Here is a 23,428-nt window from a genome sequence, read left to right on the forward strand (position 1 = left end):
ATATCGTCGAAATATTGTACAAGTGGCGTCATCTCTGTTTTATCGCAGAAACTATGAAGACAAGGAGAGTTAATAGCGGAAGAAGGACAGAGTTATGATAAAAATTGATACAAGTTGCGTCATCTGTTGGTTACTAAAGAAGTATATTTGAAAACAACATATGAATAAGAATTTGATACTGTCGTCATCTTTTAAGTATTTGTAAAGATATATTTTCAATTTTCATGAGTTTCATTTATAGTGTAACATAGAGATGGTACTAGTTGTACAATTTTTAACTTATTTCTATTGTTTTGCCATTATTTTTTTCTTGTTTGCATTTATTTTCACAAATTCATATATTTAAAAGATTACCAGATTGCATTTTTATCGACGTTATTGATACGTCGACGTTATGAGAATAGTAACATAATTTATTTTATTCAATTTTTATAAGTACTAAATTTCAATAATGTCTTCTTATTTTTTATAGACAGATTTTTAATGCGTTAGTTATCTCCTTGTTGAAATCTGATAATTAACATTTTCTCTTCGAAAATCTGTTTTCTATCTATAAAAAATAAAAAAATTTTTTATTTTGAAAATCAAGATGCCAAGCTTAGAACTACGTAAATTTACAATTCAGTCTAAACCTTGAATTTAAGAACCAACAAATTTTATAATATATAATATATGTATAATATATATAATTTTTTCTTGATTAACATTTTTTCAATATATCCTAATTTTTCTTTTATTTTATTTTATTTTATTATTAATACAGTTGACAGATTTATTAAAATCTAATTAATACATATATAAATTACAATCCATAAATATTTTTTTTTTCTTTAAATCAGACAAAAAATATTTTTGATGTGGATTTTGTTTTTTAAAATTAAGATATGTTTTAATTTTAAATATATTGTAACATATTTGAGAACGTGTTCTGTTCTAAAAATGTTCTTTAACGTAAAAATATGAAAAATAATTTCGATTTTACTTTCTCATTTATGATTGTTCACGTGTTATATACGAGATAAATATGTGTAAAAGCACGATAAATTTTTATTGTATTTTAGTATATAATTTTTATATCAAACTTATCTTTCATGTTTTAAAACTTTATAAATAAGCATTTATTTTCTGTTCTATTTTTAAATTATATTTTTTTTAGAATTATTTAACTTTTGCGACCTCCTAATTTTTTCTTTTTTTATGTTACAGTTTTTTTTAATGTATTTAATATTTATATTCCATCTTTTTTTCTCATTCATTTAATTTAAATTCAAATTATTTCCCCACATTTTTAATTTTTTTTATTTATCCAACTTTTGAATTAATCCAAATTTAAATTTTATAATATTCCCGAAAAACCTTAATCGAGATTTCAAATTCTTGAAAAATATAAAATTCAAAGTTGCTGGAAAAGTATTAAAAAATTCAAGCTCTCCAACAAAAAAAAGGACGAGAGCGAATGAGAAAAAGAGAAGAAAGAGTAAGAAAGAAGCAGGTTCGCAATCTTACCTCAGCGCCGATAATAAAACGAAAGCGCGGCAAGAAGCGATAGAGGCACAAGATGGAGGAAGAGGGATGATCGAAGCATCGAGGGCGGAAAGGGAGGCATAGGGACGAGGAAATGTAGAACGAGCAGTGCTAAGCGGAATCGCGCGAGTGGTAATCCCGAAGCCGAAAGCTCGAGCAACGCCAAAGTTAAATATAAATGTCGCGGTAACCCGTTCCTGGACCGATGAACTAGAGAGCGAACCAGTCTCTTCGTGGTCTTCGTCGTGGACCGAACTACCGAAAATATCGAACTCGATCGATCCATCGATCCCGCGCCATAATTTCATCAGGCCACGATCACCCTCCATCATCGAGGCTCATTTCGCGTGTTTTAAGTTGGGAAACGTGTGGAACGCGTGGTTCGATGAAAATTCAGGGAATCGAGGCTTGAACGAAAAACCGATCGAATCGATCGCTACGAAATTGTCACGATTAACGTGTGCTCTCTATCTGCTTTGGACTACTTACAACGGGATTTCATCGATCGACCGTGTCTACGGCTCGACGTCTTTTCGGTATCGTTTTTCACATTCTGTTAATTAGTTTAAAAGCTTTGGGGATAACTTGCGATTAAAGATTTGTTGCGCTTTCCAACTTGGAAGTTCCTTCTCCCCTCCCCCCCCAAGGAACGAGATTCTTTGAGAAATGTTTGTAAGAAATATATTGAAAACTTCTTTAATTTTTTGATATTAACAAAATTATTCATATCTAGAAACTTAGATTCAGAAACTTTTTCATTGATTAACTTTTATCGATCGAATTTTAAAACTTTTCTAAAAGTTTCAGCTAAGAGCTCTCTTCAAATCATTATCCTTCGTTCATGAGAAGGTTTAATTCGTTAATCCCAATCTGTGCCGATCGAAACTTTCTACGGCAATTACCTATCGGGGTTAACCGGTACGTGCAACCTGTGTCAGGAGCATCCGTTCTGAACCAAGACTATTTCTGTTCGTTAATTCGGCAGTTATTTTATTTTTGGACGCAGCATCCGAGGTCCAGGATCCAGCAACCTAATAACCGTTTCACTCTGCATAGCATCTCTTTTCTTCTATAATCCCTTTTTTCAATTTTCAACCATCTTAGATTCAATTTCTTCAAACGTGTCTTCCTCCACATTTACTACCAACTAACTGGATACAAGATACAGCCTCCATGATTTCTCCTTTAATTTTCTTTCTTATTCTTTCTCGATGCCGCAACCATACACTTTCGACGCGTATTTTTATCCACATTCAAATAAAGGAACAACGTGCGCACTCCTGGCTTTTCTTACATACGTACGTACGTACATAGTTTATCGTTGTCGAGTGGTCGGACTTATAAATAGACCGTTAGTCGATTCCTCCCGATGTTTTATTAAAATCGGTGGAACGAACTCGAAACGCGCGTCGAACACATCCCTCTTTCGCTCGTAATGGCGCTCGTGAACTTTAACAAGAACAAAATGGACGCGTGTCTTTGACCAGCTGCGTTTGTTGCTTTTGAGGGGGAAAACTCTGGTCTGCTGCTGGATAAATTTCCTTCGGCCTTTCTTCGATACATATTTGTTTTTACAACGTTCGAAATGGATCCGAGATTCGAAGAAATGCGAGGGAGTAGTCAACAATGAATGTAAAATAGATCGATGTCAAACGAGAAATGAGTAAAAATCTTTGAAATTGGATCACGATCATGATTTTATCTATTTATCTATCTATAATTTCTTTCTATTATTTGTTTCTTTTATTTTTTTTTTTTTTTTATTTCATTTCGAGCCAGAAGATAATTCTTTTGCGTAAATTAATCATTGAATAGGAATGATTGTTAATTTGATAAATGAAGGGTGATACGTGTGACGTACGAGGAACGGTGGCGCCATGCACCGTGCACGCGAGTCATTATAAGACTAATTGTACGTGTTAATATTCACGTCACTTTTCTGAAATATCTGACGTAGTCGTTTGCAAATATATCTGCTGTGTCGAACATGTCTGTGGCCAGTGCTTGAGTCGCTTCAAAATAGATTTGTCGTTATATTTAGACGGCCTACACTCGATATCTAGCCAAAAACCTTTAGACCTTTGACTCGTAGAACTTCCTTATATTTCGTGAGAATTAATTTACCCTTTCTTAGTTCACAATTATTACTCGAGATTCGTCATTCTTATTGAATACTTTTCAATATCTTCTTCAAAATTAGTAAGTAGAAAGAATTGAGAAAATTGTATTTTTATTTGGATATTAATTATCAGAATGTTAGTCTATTTTTTAGGAAGATAAAAAATAATTTTAAGACAGTATTGATATATTCATTGTATTTTCAACTTCAAATTAAATTAAGATTTCATTTGTTAAAAAAGAGAGGAAAGTAAAAAATGATAATATTTTTATTTTAATTTTAATCATTAATAGTTCGTGCCTTTTCTCATTGTGTAATGTGTTACGCATGATATTGCGAATCGTCCATTACACATTTTTCACGCGTTAACGTGCAGAAGTTAGAGAGAACTCAGACAATCGAAGCGCCTATTTCGAGAGACTTTTGGACGATTGCCCATTCTAATCTGCCTACTCACTGCCACTACGCGACCCAGAGCTCGTTACACGTCTAAGACACTTCAACTTTCGTGCAATATCTCTTTAATTCCGATTGATGTAATAAAGCGATCATTATACTTTTTCTCGTCTTTCATCTTCACATTTTTATTATCTATAATGATATATTATGATAAGATTTATCGACAATGCTGTAATCTATTTCTATTAACTGATATCCGTTCTATTAACTGATACTTTTCATTAAAAATGATAATATCAAATTAAAGATTAAAAGAGAGCTTGTAATACGAGACTTATTCTAATATTCTAAACATCCTTTGCAGCGATGCTAGGTGATCAAAGTGTACCGCGAGAAACATCGAAATAGCCAGAGATGTCGCAGCCGCCGTCGAAACCCCATGGAAAAGCCGGGCCAGGGGGTGGTTGGTCAGCCAGGCCGAATGTATCTGGCCAGTACAGACCACCATCTCCTTTCAGCCCAACGGGTTCACCCCATCCTCAACGAGTTCATCATGCTCATCCTACGTCACCGTTGACGTATACCGGAACGAGGCACCCGATGAGCCCTGTCCCGATTGGAATGCCAATCTCGCCTGGAATATCACCCGTTTTTGGATCACCTACCGGATACATACAGTGCCCTAGACCCAGATGGCCGTCACCGATTCCAGTGGTCACTCAAGCGCCTAGACCTTTCATACCCACACAGGTATGTCCCCTTGATTAAAAATTATTAAAATGAATTTGAACTTATTTGCGTTTGTTCAAAATAGAAAATTGGAAGTGAGAATTGATTATGGAATTTACTTGTATTAGGGAATTTTAAGGGAAATCGGCTATGGGACTGTATGGGTATATGTATTTGACATTGAAATGATAGTTTTTGAGGAAGTTATTGATAATAATGGAAGATATCGTAAAGTAAAGTTGGTATTTTGGATATGATGAATATGGACATAATCTTTATCAATTTTTCAAGGATTACTTCTATGGAGAAAGTTAATTTTATATTTTAGTTATGGATCGGAAAAGAGAATAATTAATCAAATATTTATAATAAGCATTTATTGTAAAGAAGATAGGAAAATGTTTTTAAAAGAACATAAATTTCGATTAACAAATAATTCAATTCATATTGTATTTTCCTTCATCTCGATCATTTATCGGTCAAAACTATGCGCTAAAATAATACACATAAAATCTATAATCTCAGAAACAATCTGAGAAACGTGAAATTCCGTGGAAAGTAACGTAGCAGCCGCAGTGAGATCTACTTTATTCTTGGATGCGTTAGTCATCGGGATAGACAGAACTTATCGTTGAACATATAGATGGCCATTTGCCGGCGAGTTCTAAACACGGACCAACTGTTCGAAAATCAGGAAACCGTTGCATGTTAAATTGTACTTGCGCCACGAAACACGTGTCAACTTCCTCTATAAACGGAATCCTTCTCTATATTCACGTCGCGGTTAAAGAACCTATTCGTTCTCCTCGAGAGGAATTTCTCTCGTTCTCGAGGATTCGACTTTACCTCCGTGTCTTGCTTTCCTCTTCGATTTTACAACTCCGTCGAAAATTTTCCCTTCGCAATTTTCGCGTTTCGAAGAAAATTCGAGTTTGCTCGCGGTGAGTGTTCACCACGTGGACGTCCGCTTTTCACGCCCACGCGAACATGCGTCCGACTGGCCGAGGCACGAAATAGGGACGCCTAAATAAAATGTAGGCCGCGACAAGTTACAACGACCGGTTTCTCAGAGCCAGGTGTGAATGCACTGCAAACGTGGTTAAATCCGTGTATACGTGGTGTTTACGTGAAAACTGATGAGGCCGGTTTTGTAAAATCGTTTATCGATGAACTTTAAAGTAATTTCAATTTCAATGAAAAATATTAATATTAAATTCGATCTTAATTTATTTTATTTTTTTCTTGAAAGGAAATTCATTTTCTAAAATCTTACAATTATTAAATAACGCTTTGTAGTTTTAAACTTTATTTTTTAGTGTTATTTCGCATAAACACTTGCAATCTAATTATTATAAAGATTGACAGAATATATTATCATGCTACATAATATCTTGGTACAACACAATGGAGTGAACAAAAACGAACGAAAACAGATACATGTTTCTCAGAAACGTGGACAGAAAGTAAAATAGGACAAGAAATTTAATAAACACGATTAGAAAATATAAACACAATAAAATGCATCGTACGTGTCATCGGTGGAAAAATATTTTTCAAGCAAATCAGTCTATTCTGATCACTCGGTGAAACAAGATCGAAAATTTTATAATTTTTCATATTAAAAATATTATATTTCAAAATTTTTTTGTTTTCTTTGACAGAGTTCAGCAGAAAGTGGCGCTACATCGCCGTTAGCCAGTGGACCACCGGAATACATGATTGGAACATACAAATCTGGAGACTACGAGTACGTTGGGGTGCCACTGGATCATTCGCAAACGGAAGAGGAATCCAGCGGACCCAGCACCGCGGAAATAATAGCCAACCAGAGTCAGGATTACGTGGACGAGAAACTAGCCGAGTATCAGGCAACGATACAGCAGCTTCAAAGTGAGTAACACTTTTCGAATGTTCTTTTTTAATGTGCATAAATTATCTTAGATATATGATCTTCTGTTCATAAATTATCATAGATATATGATAGTATTCTTTTAATAAAGATAGAACGAATTCTCGTATTTAAATGTATTATAAATCTATTTAAATACTATGCTCGGATATATAGATGGAAGTGCATATTTATATGTTGTTGTGAAACATTTAATAGATGCATATTGCATCTATTTGATATGTTAGCACTAGTGTCCTTGGATGCTTTCATTGTTATTTCGATTATGATTAAAGAAGAATAAAAGATAATAAAATATAGATGTAAGAAAATAAATGGGAAATTTTTCCCTGAGATTTAATAACATCAAAGAATAATTATTTTAAAAAGATATAGATATTAATCGATCGATTTAAAAAAAAAAAGGAATAAAAATTAGGAAAAGTTCAGAATAGGAAATAGGAAAATTTGCTGTCTATAGAAATATTATTTTTGTACATTGTGTTTTTCAAGATATAGACATTGACGATAACGAATCAGAAACCGATGTTTCGAATGCGGTTAGATGATACTTCTGGCAAGCACGAAATCAATGAATGTCGGTCTGCCAGTTGAGAAACATTGTATTCAGACAAACCAAACCTATAAAGTCGATCAACACCGATATTCCTTGGTATTTTCGAATTTATAATTTAATTTTCTTCGTGCATCAATAGGATTAAACAAAAACTGATTCTTGCGGATTTATTATGCAAAATATATATCTTTATATATGCAAATAAAATAATTAGTAAGAAATCGATAATTTATTCGAATGATATTTATTATTCCGTCTTCCACAAATGGGGAAACATGTATTGATTGCACAATTTTCAACTTTTTTATAATCAATTCTTATACGGATATTTTATTGAATTTAAAAATATTTATTTACACATATTATCTTTTCTTGTCTCACAGTTTTAAACTTCAACAAAAGTGGATATTGGCCAACGTTTGAGAAATAAATAAAATTTATTCGTGCGTTAAATAATAGACAAATGAATTTCTAAGAAATATAACCATCATCGACCGTGAATTGTATTTAAATAATAATGACGGTCTAACTGATAGATATACGATCTGCTGCAAAAAAAAAAAAAAAAAAAAGAACTATGATATATGTTTAAAGAAATACTAAACTTCTTAAATAATGCCGAGTTATTTCTCTTTCCGATGGCTTAAAATGATAAATCATATTCGCGATTTGTATTGTTTTTTGTTTCTTTATATTATAACATTATGAATGAATGCAATATTTACAAAATACTATTTTCAGCTACTCGGTCAGAGATATAAAAACTTCATTTTTTTTTTTTTTTTTTTTTTTTTCATTATTACAGTATAGAAACTTCACTTTATATCGGAATTTGCTCATTATTTTTCATATTACTAAAACAATAATGTTGAACATTTTGAATAATTCACCATAAATCCATCACAAAGAATATTTAATTTCCGATCGAAAAGAAATATTTTCTCTTAAAAAAATATTTTCTCGTTTACATACATATATTTTCTCTTAGATACACATAATTAATTATACGATAATAAAATTATAATAAAATCGTATTCACAAACGAATAAAATAGATTTCCCTCGTTATATTCGAACATTCGTATAATTCAAATGATAGAGAACTTCCCAAAATATAAGAAACGTGTTCAAAAATAAATTACTTTCTGGAGCAAGCAATAAACAATTGGGTAGAATCGCATCACGTAATATCGTCAAAACACATCGCGTGCCAACAGAGGACCGGAGTATGGATTTCATTCACAAATCATTCAAGTCTCCGAAAACTACACGTTTCTAGAGAAAGATCTCGAGAGTCCTTCTCGATCGTGATACTAGCGATTTGTCTTTAAAAAATATTTCGATTGATTCGAATTTTTGCGAGAAAAATAGAAAAATTTCAATGGCGGCTATCGTGAACTAACGGAGGCAGGTGCCTCCGTCACACTTATAAATAGGCGAGCCATCGTCATCTATTTCTCTTGCACGGTTCCACAGATAAGTATGCGAATCACACGTATATACGCGTGATCGAACGATCGATTGATCGTCGAGAGGAAAATTTCACAAATTCAAAAGTTTCGATTCGTATGCAAATTGCCTTCGAGCCAGTTTTTTACGGTAGATCGAGGAATATGTTTTTATGTTTACGTTAAAATACGTATCGTAGGAAGAATGTTTCTCCAAGAATTAAGATTTCGAAATGTCAAAGAATTCGAATTCATAATTCGATTCGTATTTAATTTTAGATATTCCAATTATTTGAGAATTTTCGATACGAGAATAATGTTTCGATACTTTGGTATTTTATTATTTTAATATCTTGATACTTTGACCAATATGTTCTATTAATTGTCGAACGTATAAAAAATTACAGGATCTTCTCTGGGAGAAGAAAATATTAAGCAGATTCATAAAATTCTCTGTCTCAAATCACATTATAATAGAATAAGAATCAATCATGTAAATTGATTGCAAAAAAGAAATTGCAAATAAACTGTTACATAAACAAGCAGCGATGCTGAAAGATTTAATTGGGAAGACGATGATATTTTCGATGATTTGTGATCCTGTCCTGTGTATCCGCTTTTGAAACGACCCATAGACGATGTCATAAATATTTGAAACCGCGTATTTAAATGAAGCATGCGCGCTCCTCTAATTTGTATTCAGAATCGTGTTCAGCATTCGGTGTTCAATATTCCAATTAGTCATCGAAACTATTTGTTAAATAATTCACAGAAATCGGAGAAAGTAATTTTATCAACGACATATATGTGATTTAGTATCGAACGCACGTTTGTTTGTCACAGATAAAACGACAAAGAATTCTCGATATAAATAGAGCTTAATGTCTCAAACATAATCCTTAATTATCAATATATATTGCAAAACTTGTACAGATACGTATGTCAAAAAAATATTTCTTTACATTCGGCTCAAGTTGTAAAAAGTCTTGATAACGATATAACGTGACTGAAAATTCTTGATATTATATTCTAATTAATTTTTAAAAATTACTTCGTCCAAAAAAACAGATATTATCAAGATATAATGCAGAGTTGACGAGTAATTAACAATGTTTAAAGATCCAAAAAATACAAATACACGATGAAATATAATTTTTAATATAATTACATGAATGAAATGAAAATAAAAATAATTTTATTTGTGTTCATATTCGTGTTATGTGATCGAACGATAACATTCGAAAAGCATTCGCCAAATATCGAATTTCATTGTTTTGTTTACTAGTTACGATTATCACATATATTACGTAACAATGATATATGGATAACGCGTCACTGTTTCGTAGAACTGCCGATAAAACATGCGCCATTTCTTACAATGTTCGATCAACGATATCGCTGTATGAAATGTTTTTTCGAAATTTATTTTTACTTGAATTATTCTATTCTTCATTTTTTTAAAGATATTTTTATTATACCAGAAGATATAATATGGATAATTGAAGATGTTAAGAAGAGAACATCATTTTTAATTGAATCGTTAATAACATTAAAAAGGTTATAGTAATAGTTTTATCAAATATTTATCACAATTCTCAATTTTACTCTTTCAATATTAAATTTCTCGTTTTAATCAATAATTCTTGAGACGATTAACGTCGCATAGACGTCTTCTTTGTTTTTCCTCTTGGAAATGCATTTAGATATCTCGTTGATGATGATGACGTCTTTCACTTTTCTTCTTTTATCTGAAAATGAGAGTAAAGAAAAAGAAATAACGTAAATTATCGATCTCGTCATCGAAAGAAATAGAATGTTTCGTTGCAATTCGTAATAGCACAAGTAACACTTTAATGTTTCACTGATAGTGGTTGCAAAAGTGCCAACAACTTTTTGGCAAGTGATATGTACAAAACATCCGCTCATTATCGATAATCATTAGATCATTTGTTGACGCAATGTAAATCTAAATGTCTGGGTTAATTATTAATTTAATTTTGTCGATTTTTAGAATCAAGTATTTCACATAAGAAATTTGTTTTTATTAAAAATATAAAAAAGCTTTTATAAATCCAAAAATTCGTATAATTATATTTTATATCTTGAGATATATGGAGAGTTCTTATAGTTACGTCATCTAGACATTCTTTTATCCTTTTTTTATTACGTAACGTAGAGATATACCTAGCCTTGCTATAAATATTTAATGCTATCTTATGGAAAGGAAGGAAATGGAATTGCAATATTTTAAATTTTGAGAGTATATTTCAATATATTATTTCAAAATTCTTATTATATTTCAGTCAAAATGGATGTATTATAACAAACAATTTTGTAACTTTTCATGAATTTTGTTGATATAATATGCGATGTTGCTTTTATGTTAGAATAATTTCGATTAATTTGGATACTTAGGCAATTATATAATCTTAAAACTGATACTTTCCAAAATGAATATATTGATCCGTGTCATTCTTTTTTTTATTATTATATGATAAAATTTTATTATCATATTATCATATTAATATATATTATCATATTAATATATAAATAAACAAAAATTATTCTAAAAAAATCATGATAAGATAAGTTCAAAGAAAAAGCCTTCAATTTATCGAATATTAGTCGAATTTTGAGTTTTTTAATATACTCGTGATATGAAACTACGTAACAGAGAATATAGAACTTACTCACAGAATACTTAACATAGTAAAAATCGATATCTTTAAAAAATTTACATCTAATCCCAACCATCGAGTAAGACAATTTTCACAAAATATCCAATATATAAAACCACTCCTTCTAAAAAAGTATATACTTATCGTGTTCTTTTCTCGTAATCTTCATTCAAAACTCATTAACAGAAATATTACAATCTACTTACAGAAACTTGCTCCTCGAACTTGAATCCACTCGAGCTCATCCCTTTCACGAAAGCTCTCCACGATCTCCAATAATCCTAATTTCCTCGCTAAATTTTGCCCCCTTCGTCATACCAATCGAAGAAACGTGTCCCGATCCATTGTATACGCGGAATACCGGAATACGCTATAAGGCCTCGTTCAAACGGTGGCGCGAGAAGTGACATTTAGCCGGCTGCGGAGGAGAAGGACGCAGGATAAAAGCATCGATCGGTGTCAGGGAGGTTAGGTACGAGCGAGCGAGAGAGAGAAGAAAGAAATAGCAGAGAGGCAGGTAGGGCGTCGACGACCACCACGACACGACGGCGACGACGACATAAGTCGGCGCATGGTCCCCGGCATCGTCACGGACCTTCGTCATCATGACGCGTCCTCCTCTTGGTGGATGTCGCGCCGGTTAGTCGTAACTCGTGGTGGACGTCCTCGTGAGCGTGCAATGCGGGTCGCAGGCAGGGAGGAGGGTAGGCAGGGGGGTATAGGAGGGCACGGAGGGCACACGGAACGGAGGAACGAGGTGGGGACCCGGCGAGAGGTCGGGAAGAGAGGCACCAATATCGAACCGGCGGCCGTGGTGCGCGGCCGGAGTGCATTCCGTGAGCGGTAGACGCGTATCGCACATCTAGACAGTCGTCGCGAACAGGCCGATATGTGCGTGCGTGTGTCGTTCGTACGTGGTAACTAGACTAGGTACGTAACGATCGAGTTTAACGCACAACGTGTATCCGTGTGTTTGTGAGGAGAAATCGTGAGGGAGTAGCGCGTGCTGGCCACGGGGGCCGCGATACGAGGAGGAGGGAATAAAGGAGGAAGAAAGAGAAGTGTCGTGGTTTGACGTTTTTTTCGGGTCTCGTTGGCGAGACGACGAGAGAGAGAGAGAGGCGCAGCGGTTGCTGCCGATGTACATGGTGGTGGCTGTAGCAGGGTGTGGTGTACGGAGAACAGGTGTCCACGAGCGCAGCTCGACCGTGAAACGAGGAGAAGCCGGAAACGTAGTACGAAGCCGGTGCGGTTACGGCAGCATGAATTTTCGGGCTGGCTAGCCCGGAGCGAAGACTCGCGTGAGCAACATCAGCGAGGGACGGCACGAGGTGAGACGCGGCAGCTGCGAGCTGGCGGCGAATCATGTCGGAGACACCACCGAAGAGCGCGAGTCCTGCCGGCAGCCGGGCCAGCCCTGGCAGCCCGAGCACGCCACGTGGAGGTCGGCTCCGGGATAGGGTCAACTTTTTCGTGGAGTTGTTCGAGGACAAGGAGGGAAGGCGGAATGCGGGTCAGTACAGGTCGCCCACGAATCCTAGACCCGGTTCCAGGCCATCGTCCAGAGCTAGCGACTCGTCGTTCGAGGAGAGTTTCGAACGGTTGGTGGAGGAGGGCGAATTGAACGGTTCGAAGGTGGTGAAGTTCGAGAAGATCACGGTAAGGAAGAGCGTGAGAGAGATCGGGACCGGTGGTGCGTCGACCCGTGCTTCTCTCGCCGAATCGAGCAGGACGCCTAGCGAGGAACACGCCCTCGAGGACTCGGCCTACCAGAGTCACAGCCACGGTGCACCGAATCACGGGAGTAAGTCGAGCTCTGTCACGTCGTTCACGAGATTTCCATCGGAGGAGAGTTTGTCGCATAGGAGGGGCAGTAGCCCTCACCAGCATCTGGACGATCGAACGCCGTCCGAGTGGTACGCGGAATATCGTACTCAGAGCTTCCACAACGTCGCCACCAGAATCGAATATGTGCGCAGTAAGAGCGAGTACGATGCACACATCGCTGAGATTAAAGGTATTGTTTGTTTCCTCGATTTCTACTCTTTGTACGACGTGATTTCGATTTAGGTGGAAGGGGTAGCTGATGCATTTCAGGATGTGTTTGATTTTGCGATGCGATGGAATGATTGGTTGTCCATTTTTTAAAGGAATTGCTCGAAGATTGTAATCGATATAAGGATATATTTTAAAATTTTTTTTATCTTTCTAATAGAAAATTAACAAATGGAGTTGAATTCTCTTTGGTATTGATTTGCATCCTAAGAGAATTTTATATTCATGAAATGGAATTATCGGAAATTGAACGATGTTGAGAGAATTATCTACCATGCAAAGAAAATATTTTATTTAACACGAGTCAAAGAACATTTTTATTTTAATATTCCTTTGCAAATAAAAAATGTTGTAAATTACTGAAGCAATTGAAAGAGGCGTCTAATAGATTTAAAAGGATACTTTATGGATACTTAATGGAATTTACAAAATCGCAGAATGACGATCGCTCATTTAATGATAAGTGAAAATAAATTTATATAACCTCGTGAATCACTTTTTTCATTATATAGGAATTGTCATTGCGATTAATCCTCTCACGCTATCTCGTTTCCGAGTTTTCTTTAGATAGCATTCGCGACTCGTTTTGATCCAATGGAAAAATAGTTTCCACTCCCTTTCACGAATTCCACGAACTTCTGTCGCTACTAGAAAGATCCCTGACTTTATTTAGCACGCTGCAAGCACCGGTCAATACTAGGTAAGATACATATAACGATAACAATAAAAGCATTTATAAAATTCATCGTGAGAAGAAAAATATCATCATTTCGCGATTTTTAAATTGTTTACAGATATTATGTAATTATGGATGGTTTATTATCTATTCTATTTTATTTCTCGATGAATTGTTCCTTGTTGTTGACACAATTACTTCTCAACGGAATTTAAATATTCGAATAAGATTTATTTACACTTAAACGAGTTTTATCGTTACTCCTATAGTTAGACGCGACGGCTAATGTCCTCCGGCGATGATGATCGATCACTCGTCGGGAAAATTATAAAATTACGCGGTGACCCAGATCCGCAATGGCGATTCATTACTCATCCATCTGAAAGAAGCAACGCGACACGTCTAGGTCCTTTTTCCTCTTTCTCATATTGACAATCGTCTACGAAGCGTGCGCCACGAAATCGATTAATTCCCCTAGTCGACCAAATCTTTGTCACCGAGACACGTCGTTGAATATGCAAAGGACCAATCTAATCCAAACCTGAAATCTTTGTCTCCAAGATACGTCTTTGAATATGTATGCGACCAATCCATGCCTGATCCGTGTCTAATTCGTGACTAATTCTAACCTAAGTCAAGTTTAGATACATCTCTGTATGTAACTCTGTAATGTACGAGCAATTTTCATTCTTGTCTAATGTTAATTCAAATCAAGTTTTGATCACGAAATTAAATTAACTCAAATCTTCGTTATCGAGAGATACGTTTTTTCGATGTATTTTTTAAACGCGAAAATTTCATTCTGATTCGCGTTCTGTAGTTAGTCATTTGCACAATATCACTAAAATTTAATCAATCAACAATTATAGATCAAATTTCAATCGTTCAAATTCTATTTTATTTCTATTTTTTTCTTATTCTCGAATGAGTCTCAAAGCTTCTTTCAGGAGTAACGAAACAACGTGGACGAAGAACCCGACTTTCTCTGCGATCAATAGTTATTCGCCGCTTGTTAAGTACCGTATTAGCAATTCCCTCATGGGGACCTCGTGGAACTTTTCTCAAGAGCGACACGCGTTCGCGAGCAACCAGATCAACGCCTACGAAACCGCAGAAAACGTGGAAAGAAGACGCTTTCGAACGACTTTTCGTCGTAACGAGAACGTGAAATAATCAGAGATTGAATAAGGGAAGGAAATCATTAGTTCGTTTCAAATTTGAAACAAACGAATCCAAGAATTTATAAGAAACGAACATATCGAACTAAGCCATTTAAAAAAAATCGATGACGTATCGAATAATGGCACGAATAATGGCACATGCATCTTTTTCGTAGATTAATAACTTTAATTTAAAAAAAATTGATAATCATTATGTATTACAAATCGAAAAATTGATTGCCAATATAGCTTTCATGGCCGATATCTCTGGTATCGAAACATTTATTTGACATGATCAAAAATGTGCTGATTAGAATTATAGAGTGTCTCTTTACATAACTATCTACGTAGTAGATAGGTGGATAAAATTACACGTGTTTAGCGAATTTATTCGAATGTTTGGTGCAGTATGTTCAATTATCTAAAGTGTTCAATTATAATTGCTTCGTAATTAAATTTTAAATCATTCGAAAAATTTTTTTTCAAATTCTTTTCTTTCTTTTAAAGAAAGTTTTTTGTGTTGTAGATTTAATATATATATTTAACATTAGTTTATCAACTCAAATTATCGTGAACCAGTTCTAGATTAGAGAACTTTTGCTCTATAGGTTTTGCTCTCTAAAGGTTTTATATATAAATATAAATTGATAATATAATTTTATTAGAGTAGAGTAAAATACTGATTTGTGATTTATAATATATATTTAATTTTATATGTTTATATTTGTTAAATTTATTGTATAAAAGAATTTATTAACGATGATAAGTTGTAAATTGGTCATTTTCAATAATAATATTAGTTCAATTGTACGTGTACGCGTACGTAACGAAGAAGACTTTGAATGATAAATGACCTTGAATAGTCTTTGAAGACCAATATATCATAGGTCAATGGATTTATCTTTCAATAACTTACACGTATTAAATAAAAATACATTGTATAGTTCCATTCAAAGAACGAGGAACTTTGAAATTCTAATATCGAAAATAATGTCCTTCCACAACAAATTATTTTTATTTTTTGGATATTCTGGACAAATTAAAATAAATTTTGTTTATTCAACATAATTGATCAAATGTTGCATTAAATTTGAGAGTTTTTATTTTCAAGATACATCGAAATTAAAATTTCGCAGAGACTAAATTAAAGTCAAGGCAGCCATGAAACTTGTAAAAAAGCAATTATTGGCTCATCTGGAAGAAAAAAGGAAAAAAGTGGGGCAAAGTTGTCAGTAAAGTTTGAAAACGTGTTTCGACTGGATAAATGAGAAATTCGTAGGCGTTCAAAACGAAAATATTACAAATTTAACGAGCTTACATTTTGGCAGCGATGAACGTTGGTCGTAGAGTAGCCTCGATCGTCATTGGTCGATCGAAGAACAGGGGCAACGAACCGTTGATCTAGTATCCGCGAATAAATAAAACGCTTGTTAGGTCAAGATAACGAGTAGAGGCTCGTAAACGGGGCACATTCAATAGCTATTCGATACCGAGACCGCAAACGTCTTGCCATTTTTTAATATCCAGCTTCCAGACGGAACCCGTGGCTCTCAAATCTCACCTTGATACTTTCTCTGGAGTTTGGTTTCTACTTTCGAATCGTGAGGTCAATGCTTGGTGGTTACCTATTAATTTTTCTTTTATTTTAAATCTTCTTCTTTAATTTTTTTTTTTTTAAAGATTACTTCTAAAATCAATTATCGTATAAATATAAAATGTTGAAAAATTATATGAGATTCTTATTGAATGTTGTTAAAATACAACATTATTGAATAATGTTTAATAATATATATGTCATAATTATGATTTGGATTTTTTAAGGTCAGGGGTTAATGTTTCTGGATTATTTTTAGGATTATTCTAGGATTATTTTTATGCCATTTGATGGATTTAATATATTCATTGTATACAATATAAATTGATGTTAATATTTCGTTATTTGTAAATTAGAAATCTGAAAATTTAATAAGCATATATAAAGGCATACATATGTTGGCATATATAACACCATTGAAGATAATGAAAATTCGATTCGAACGTATTAAAGCAAGGTCTATTCGTGTTCTGAATATCTTTTTGGTCTTTATACAAAGATTATGGACGAATAATGCAAAAATAACTTTCAAAAACAAAACTCTGAAGGTTTTACCTTCACCGACATCTTCTGGTACGATTTTCAAATTTTCTCGAAGAAATTCACATACTTCGTCGAACGCACATAAGCATTTATAGTTTACAGCAATTGAATTTTTATCAGCACACGTATACATATTGACATACACATATAGATATGTACATACAGGCCAAGGAAATACATTTTTCTCAACGTATTATAAAATCAATCAAGATCCAACGTTAATTAAAATTTATGAATAACTGAATTAATATACTGAAAAAATTCCAAAAGACACTAGATTTAGAATCTACATATTAAAATAAATTTAGTAATAAAGTAAATTTCAAAGAATCAAATATTCAAATATCTTTAAATTTATTTTTTATATATATACACATTATGAAATTCTTTTAACGCAATCTATACACAGCTCGAAATAAATATCCTACGTTTCATAACATTTCGAGTATCAACAACTTAAATTAATAAAATATGAATTATATCGAGCAAAAGCCATAAAAATTATCGCATTCTTCTTCGAGGCCAATCTTCATCTCAGAACAAAATCTTCCCCATTGCGCGAATATCATCATACTCGATATCCAGCGCGAAAATAGCGAGGCGCTGTTCATTTTAATTGAAGTGGCCTGGGCTGGAGAAAAGGAATCGAATCGTCGGCGGACAGATAACAAAAACAACGGCCATGTTAAGAAACGAAGGCGAGAGAGCGAGGTCAAGGTTTCCTCCGGTTCTCCGGTCCCCCAAGTTAATTAAATCGTTGCGTCACCGCACGATGGCCAACTGACGAACGGATATTCGTCGAATTCGACACGCGATCTTTTGATAATCGTAAATTCGCCGTTCGTCTCCTTTGAAATTCATAGATGTCGTATGGCAATTCTGAATAAGATTTTTATATTACGTTAAGAGTTTTATTTTATGTTCATATCATATTAAGGATTCTTTGAAGGATAAAATTTTTTGAAAAAAATTACATATATAATATGAAGAATGAATTATTATAAACTTGTCCTCAAACGAGTTCAGATAAATAGAATTTTACTGTACGTAGAATGAACTTGAACCGAAGATACTGAAGCACAATGGAATAGTACTTTGTAAGATATCAATTAATCACGAATTATCTATCGAGAAAATAGTACATGGATTTAGAATTGACGAAATCTATTCATCGAGTTTAAAAATAAAAAGTTACGATGAAAATAATCCGTGCTTTAACATTTTTTACAATGAAATTAATTCTTGAAGTAAATAAAATATTTTAAAATATCATTTGACCATAAAATGGATCAAGAGAACTGGATAACTAATGGAAGCGATATAAAGATTACGACGTTTAACGATGGAGAACAAACAATTATTAGTCAAATTTAATGAAACATGCAATTGTGTGGAGGAAAAGTGCTCCAGAATCTGACAACGATAGAATCTGATCGAATGTGGCAATGTATCACATATAAAACGTAATGTGGTAACTCGTACTAATAGTAAACGATGACGTTATTGGGCGTCAGTTCAAGGCTACGCTCCAAGCGTACTCGTTTTGTCTGGAACCTTTTGCTACATTCTTCCTTCTCCAGCCTCGTCAAATTCTGTATTTTTCTTTTCTCTTGGTTATATTTCGACTATCTTTTATTTGATGATTTTTAAGACTATTCTTCGTTTTACGATTCTCCTCCTCTTCTGTTCTTCTCTCGATAAAAATGGAAATAGAATTTTGTAAATTTTTATTCTCCTATTATTCANTTTTTTTTTTATTATTTAATTATTTCGAAATTGTTGCGCATTTATGTAGTGATAAAAATTGATATTGAGAGTCATGTAATGGAGAAATATTTTTTTTTTTATATCAATATTTGATCATGATATTCGATACAATCAAATATAAAAGTTATAATCGAGATATGATATCTTTCATCATTTTTTATGATATATATATTTGTTTTAAAATTTTTTTATTTGAAAGTTCAGTTAATATATCATTATGTTTTCATTATTAAAATCATTGTGTTTTAAATGCTTTCATTTTTGCTAGTAGTTTAAAATAATAATTTCAAAAATTATATTTATTTTAAATTTAAAAATTATATTTTCAAGAATTTACATGCATATATTTTTGGCTTTTATTTTATTTTTTAACTTCTCAATATATTTCAACACAATATATTTCTTTTAAATTATAGTGTATAAAAGAAATTATATTTCCAATATAATAAAAAACAGATTGCAACATATAATTTTCCTAACGATCACAATACCAACATTAAAAAAAAAAATAATTCTATACCTCACTTTAACTTATACAAATTTCAATTTCCTAAAAGAATCAATCTAATCATAATTCGAATAAAGAAAAGAACAAATCATGATACATTATTTCGCTTTTCATCCTGTCTAGCGTATCCATTCGCGTCCGGTTTTTCTCGCTTCTTTCTTGGTTCTTTCTCGTCTACCTGCCAGAGACATGTAACGATCTCATTCTATCTCGAATAGCATCATCTTCATCTAGCGAAGCAAACCGGTTGTCCGAACCGGCTAAACGAGAAGCGCGAAATTGTATAGCCCGCGAATTAACGAAGAGGAAGGACTTCCTGATGAGGAATCGGCCAATTCAATTGGGTCGATCGATAATCTAGTGATGTTCATATTATATACGACTTTAATCGAGGATGAAAGATAAAATTCGATTCAAAATTATTAGAGTTAGAGACGATTCTCTAGATTTTATTTCCTTTATGATCGAATTTCGTTTTTTTTTTTTTTTCCTTCAAGACTGATTTCGTATAGATATTATTTTTCATTATATCATACATGAGATTCTTTAGACAATTTTCTAATAATAGATCTTTAAAAAAGATCTTCAAATAGAAAATTTAAATTAAAAATGGCGATGAACGAAAAAAGTAATCTCTTTCATTTAATATAAAATTAAAGATTTTTTTATTTTTTCTTTAAATGATTTTAAAATCTAACTAGTTATTAGATATATTAGCTATCGATGCTTTACTTTAAGAATTTAGAATTTCATTTGTAAAAATAAAAAATTGGATATAATATCGAAAATATTACTTACTCATGTAAAAGTTAAAGGGATAATGATTTTTTTTATTTTGTATTAAGATTTTTTTCGAGCAGATGTTGTTTTGCATATTATCACGAATATTTTATCAAAGATGAGCCGATAATAAATCTTTATTAAAAAATGAATTAAGAATGATAACAAATGTGTAATTAAAAAACTTGAATAATTTAAAGAGATGGTGATTTAATACGTGACCAATTAAAATTCTTCGTATCTTTTATTCTTGTTTGATGTCATATGTATATTTGCAAGAAGTAACCAGATTATATTTAAAGTTTTAGGTGTCATCATGCGCGATGTGCCATTTTTGCACGCACATGGCGTGCAGGTGCGTTCCCATTCAGAAACGCTTGGTAGTTATCGTCGATGAACACTCTCTACATCTTGGAAATTGAATGGAATATTCGTTACTAGACCAGACATAGACCAAGTATCTACCTTTTAAGCGATTACCTATGCCTGAAACACGTGATGGACAGGCTTAACTTAGTTGTAACAGTTTGTAACCACTGCATTCTACACTTATTCGTTCCTCGATCATTGAAATCATCGTGTTATAAATACGAAAATTTTCGCGAAATTGGAATATTATTCCTGGCAATTATTTTATTTCTGACGTTAAACAAATGTTAAATTGAGAATAATAACGTCATTTCTATTTATTCTGCAAAATTGTAGCATTTTATTGCATAGTTTTTTATTTAGTAAATTACATAATATTGTAAGAACAATCTGCAAATACAATTATTTCGAATAATAATGAGAAAGAAATCTAATAATACAGAAATTAATTCACAAATTAACTGAATATTTAAAAAATTCAAAGTCAAATTTGTAAGTCAAGTAATTCAATTTATTTACATATTTAAATCTACTTCCTGAGTGGAACAAAGTATGATAATATTTATAATAGACGAAGAATTCCACAGTAAAATTTCATAGTAGCAATGAAGAATTAACTTAATAACAAATTTACATGAATAAGTAATCCGACTACATTAACGTGTCCGATTAAAACATGATAAATCTAAAGAAAATGGAAGATCCTAATGATTTCAAGGAATCGATTGATGGCGCCGATGACATTGCTCGAACTTCCAATCCGTCATTTACGCGAGGCCACTAATCAATTACAGACACGGTAAACATCATAGTATAAAATCACACAGCCAGCCTCGTGGTTTCTATTTATAGACGTGACACTTTTAATCCAAGTTTATTTTCCGTTTCAAGAATCGAGAGGAGAAGGGTTACGAGACTTGTTTCTTTTTATCTCTCTGGTCTCAACCTTGCGGATCTTGTTAAAAGGAAAGAAAAAAGTGTATGTATGTATATATATATTTCTCGACCCAAATCGAGTCTCTCAAGCGAGTTTACTGAGAACGATTTATCCGAGGACGAGCGACCATTTCATAGGTGGAGATAATCGCGGAAAGAAGACTTTGGCAAGGATTTCAGCAGACACGATTTGCACGCACGCCACGATTTTCTCCAATTTGCTTGACGAGCAACTACGGCTCGTGGCATGCGATCTTACTTCATCCCCTCTCATTAGGAAGTAATTAACAAACAATCACGCGTGCAAACATAGGGTCAGTCGGTTCTGATGGAGAATGATCGTGATGACCTGATAGATATTTGAGATTTCGATTAGGCTTCCTTTCATAATTCTACATACTTTGATTATAAAGATTATATTTTTTTATCATTTTCCATGTTAGATAAAAATTGAGACAACAATAAAAAAAATATCAATATAATATATAAAATGTTAGAAAATATTAAAAAAGAAAAATATTAAATATAGAGAAAGAAATAATGCATATCAATATTGATTTTATTCGTATTTTTTTCAAATCTAAAAAATTTATTTGTTAAGAAATCGATGCTGTATCTTCTCTCGCAGCCTTCAAAAATTTCTCGCTTAGTTATATAAACATCATTAACATCGTAGTATCATAACTCGAATCAATTCGATCGAAAAAGTTATTGGCTCGAGTCCTCGAAACTTTGACCCTCGACATCGTGTGTGTATGCAACTTCATGCATAGTAAGTGGCGTGCAGTTGCATTCGATAATTGGAAGTTGAGCTTTCGTTGGTTCTTACGAATGGGTGGCTCTTTAGGAAACTCGTTGCAGTGAACATTATTATCCGGTTGTGTGAACTTGTTGCTGAAACGAGCGCCGAGCTATTTTTGCCGGCAATCATCTCTAAAAACGGAAGTTTAAGAATCTACCTCACCTTCATACTTACTTTTTGGTTAATATTTTTTAGAAACGTTGTTTCAAATAGGATATCGATAAACGTGCAATGAATCGCAATTACAAAGATTCAATTTCAGAATATAATTACGCATTGCAGTCTTGACTGTACAATAAATCAATCCTCTTATCGCAATACGAATGTCAAGGCCGTATTTCATTATCTTGAATACTGTTTCTATTTATACTTATACAACTTATTGGTAATATTTTCTTGGTATACATTTCTTAATTAAATATAAATAAAGAATTGATGTTCAAGCTTCTTGTTTGAAATAATATCGTTATTATTATTATTTGGTTATTATTATTATTAATAGAATATTTTTAGATTGAGTAATTAGTTAGGTATTAATAAATTTTAATAAAGTTATAATATTAATAAATTTTTTTGCTATGAAACATAAAATTTATAAAATTTATAAAATTATATCTATTCTAATTTACTTTACTTGATGTAAATTTTATTAATAAAAAACATATATTATAAATATACAAAATTAAATAATTTTGTTATCTTTGTATTAAAGAAAATAACTTAAAATTGTACATAATTATACACTTTATTTTTATTATGTTAATTATGTTAATTAAGTTTTACTCAGCAAAAATTGAATAATATTTCTTTTTATAAAATTTCTTTATTATATATAAAGCTTGATTCTATATTTTCATCAATAGAATCTATATTTATT

The 23,428-nt window shown here is 32.8% G+C and overlaps 1 protein-coding gene across 6 annotated transcripts in view; it reads left to right on the top strand.

Annotated features, from left to right (window-relative positions):
• Window positions 1–1,637: 1,637 nt before the first annotated feature.
• LOC122721112 overlaps window positions 1,638–23,428 on the top strand; it is a 119,142-nt gene continuing 97,351 nt past the window's right edge. For 5 of the 6 annotated variants that reach the window (XM_043948409.1, XM_043948411.1, XM_043948414.1 and 2 more), the window contains exon 1: window positions 12,179–13,378. In XM_043948409.1, the coding sequence (XP_043804344.1) occupies window positions 12,727–13,378 (652 nt within the window). In that variant the 5' untranslated portion in view covers window positions 12,179–12,726. Of the gene's footprint in view, window positions 2,061–4,406; window positions 4,793–6,432; window positions 6,662–12,178; window positions 13,379–23,428 lie in introns of those variants that run through there. The other variant, XM_043948412.1, reaches the window with a different exon arrangement.

Source organism: Apis laboriosa, unplaced genomic scaffold (genome assembly GCF_014066325.1).
Source record: "Apis laboriosa isolate Shangri-la unplaced genomic scaffold, ASM1406632v1 scaffold14409_cov159, whole genome shotgun sequence".
In the NCBI taxonomy this organism is placed as follows: Eukaryota; Metazoa; Arthropoda; class Insecta; order Hymenoptera; family Apidae; genus Apis; species Apis laboriosa.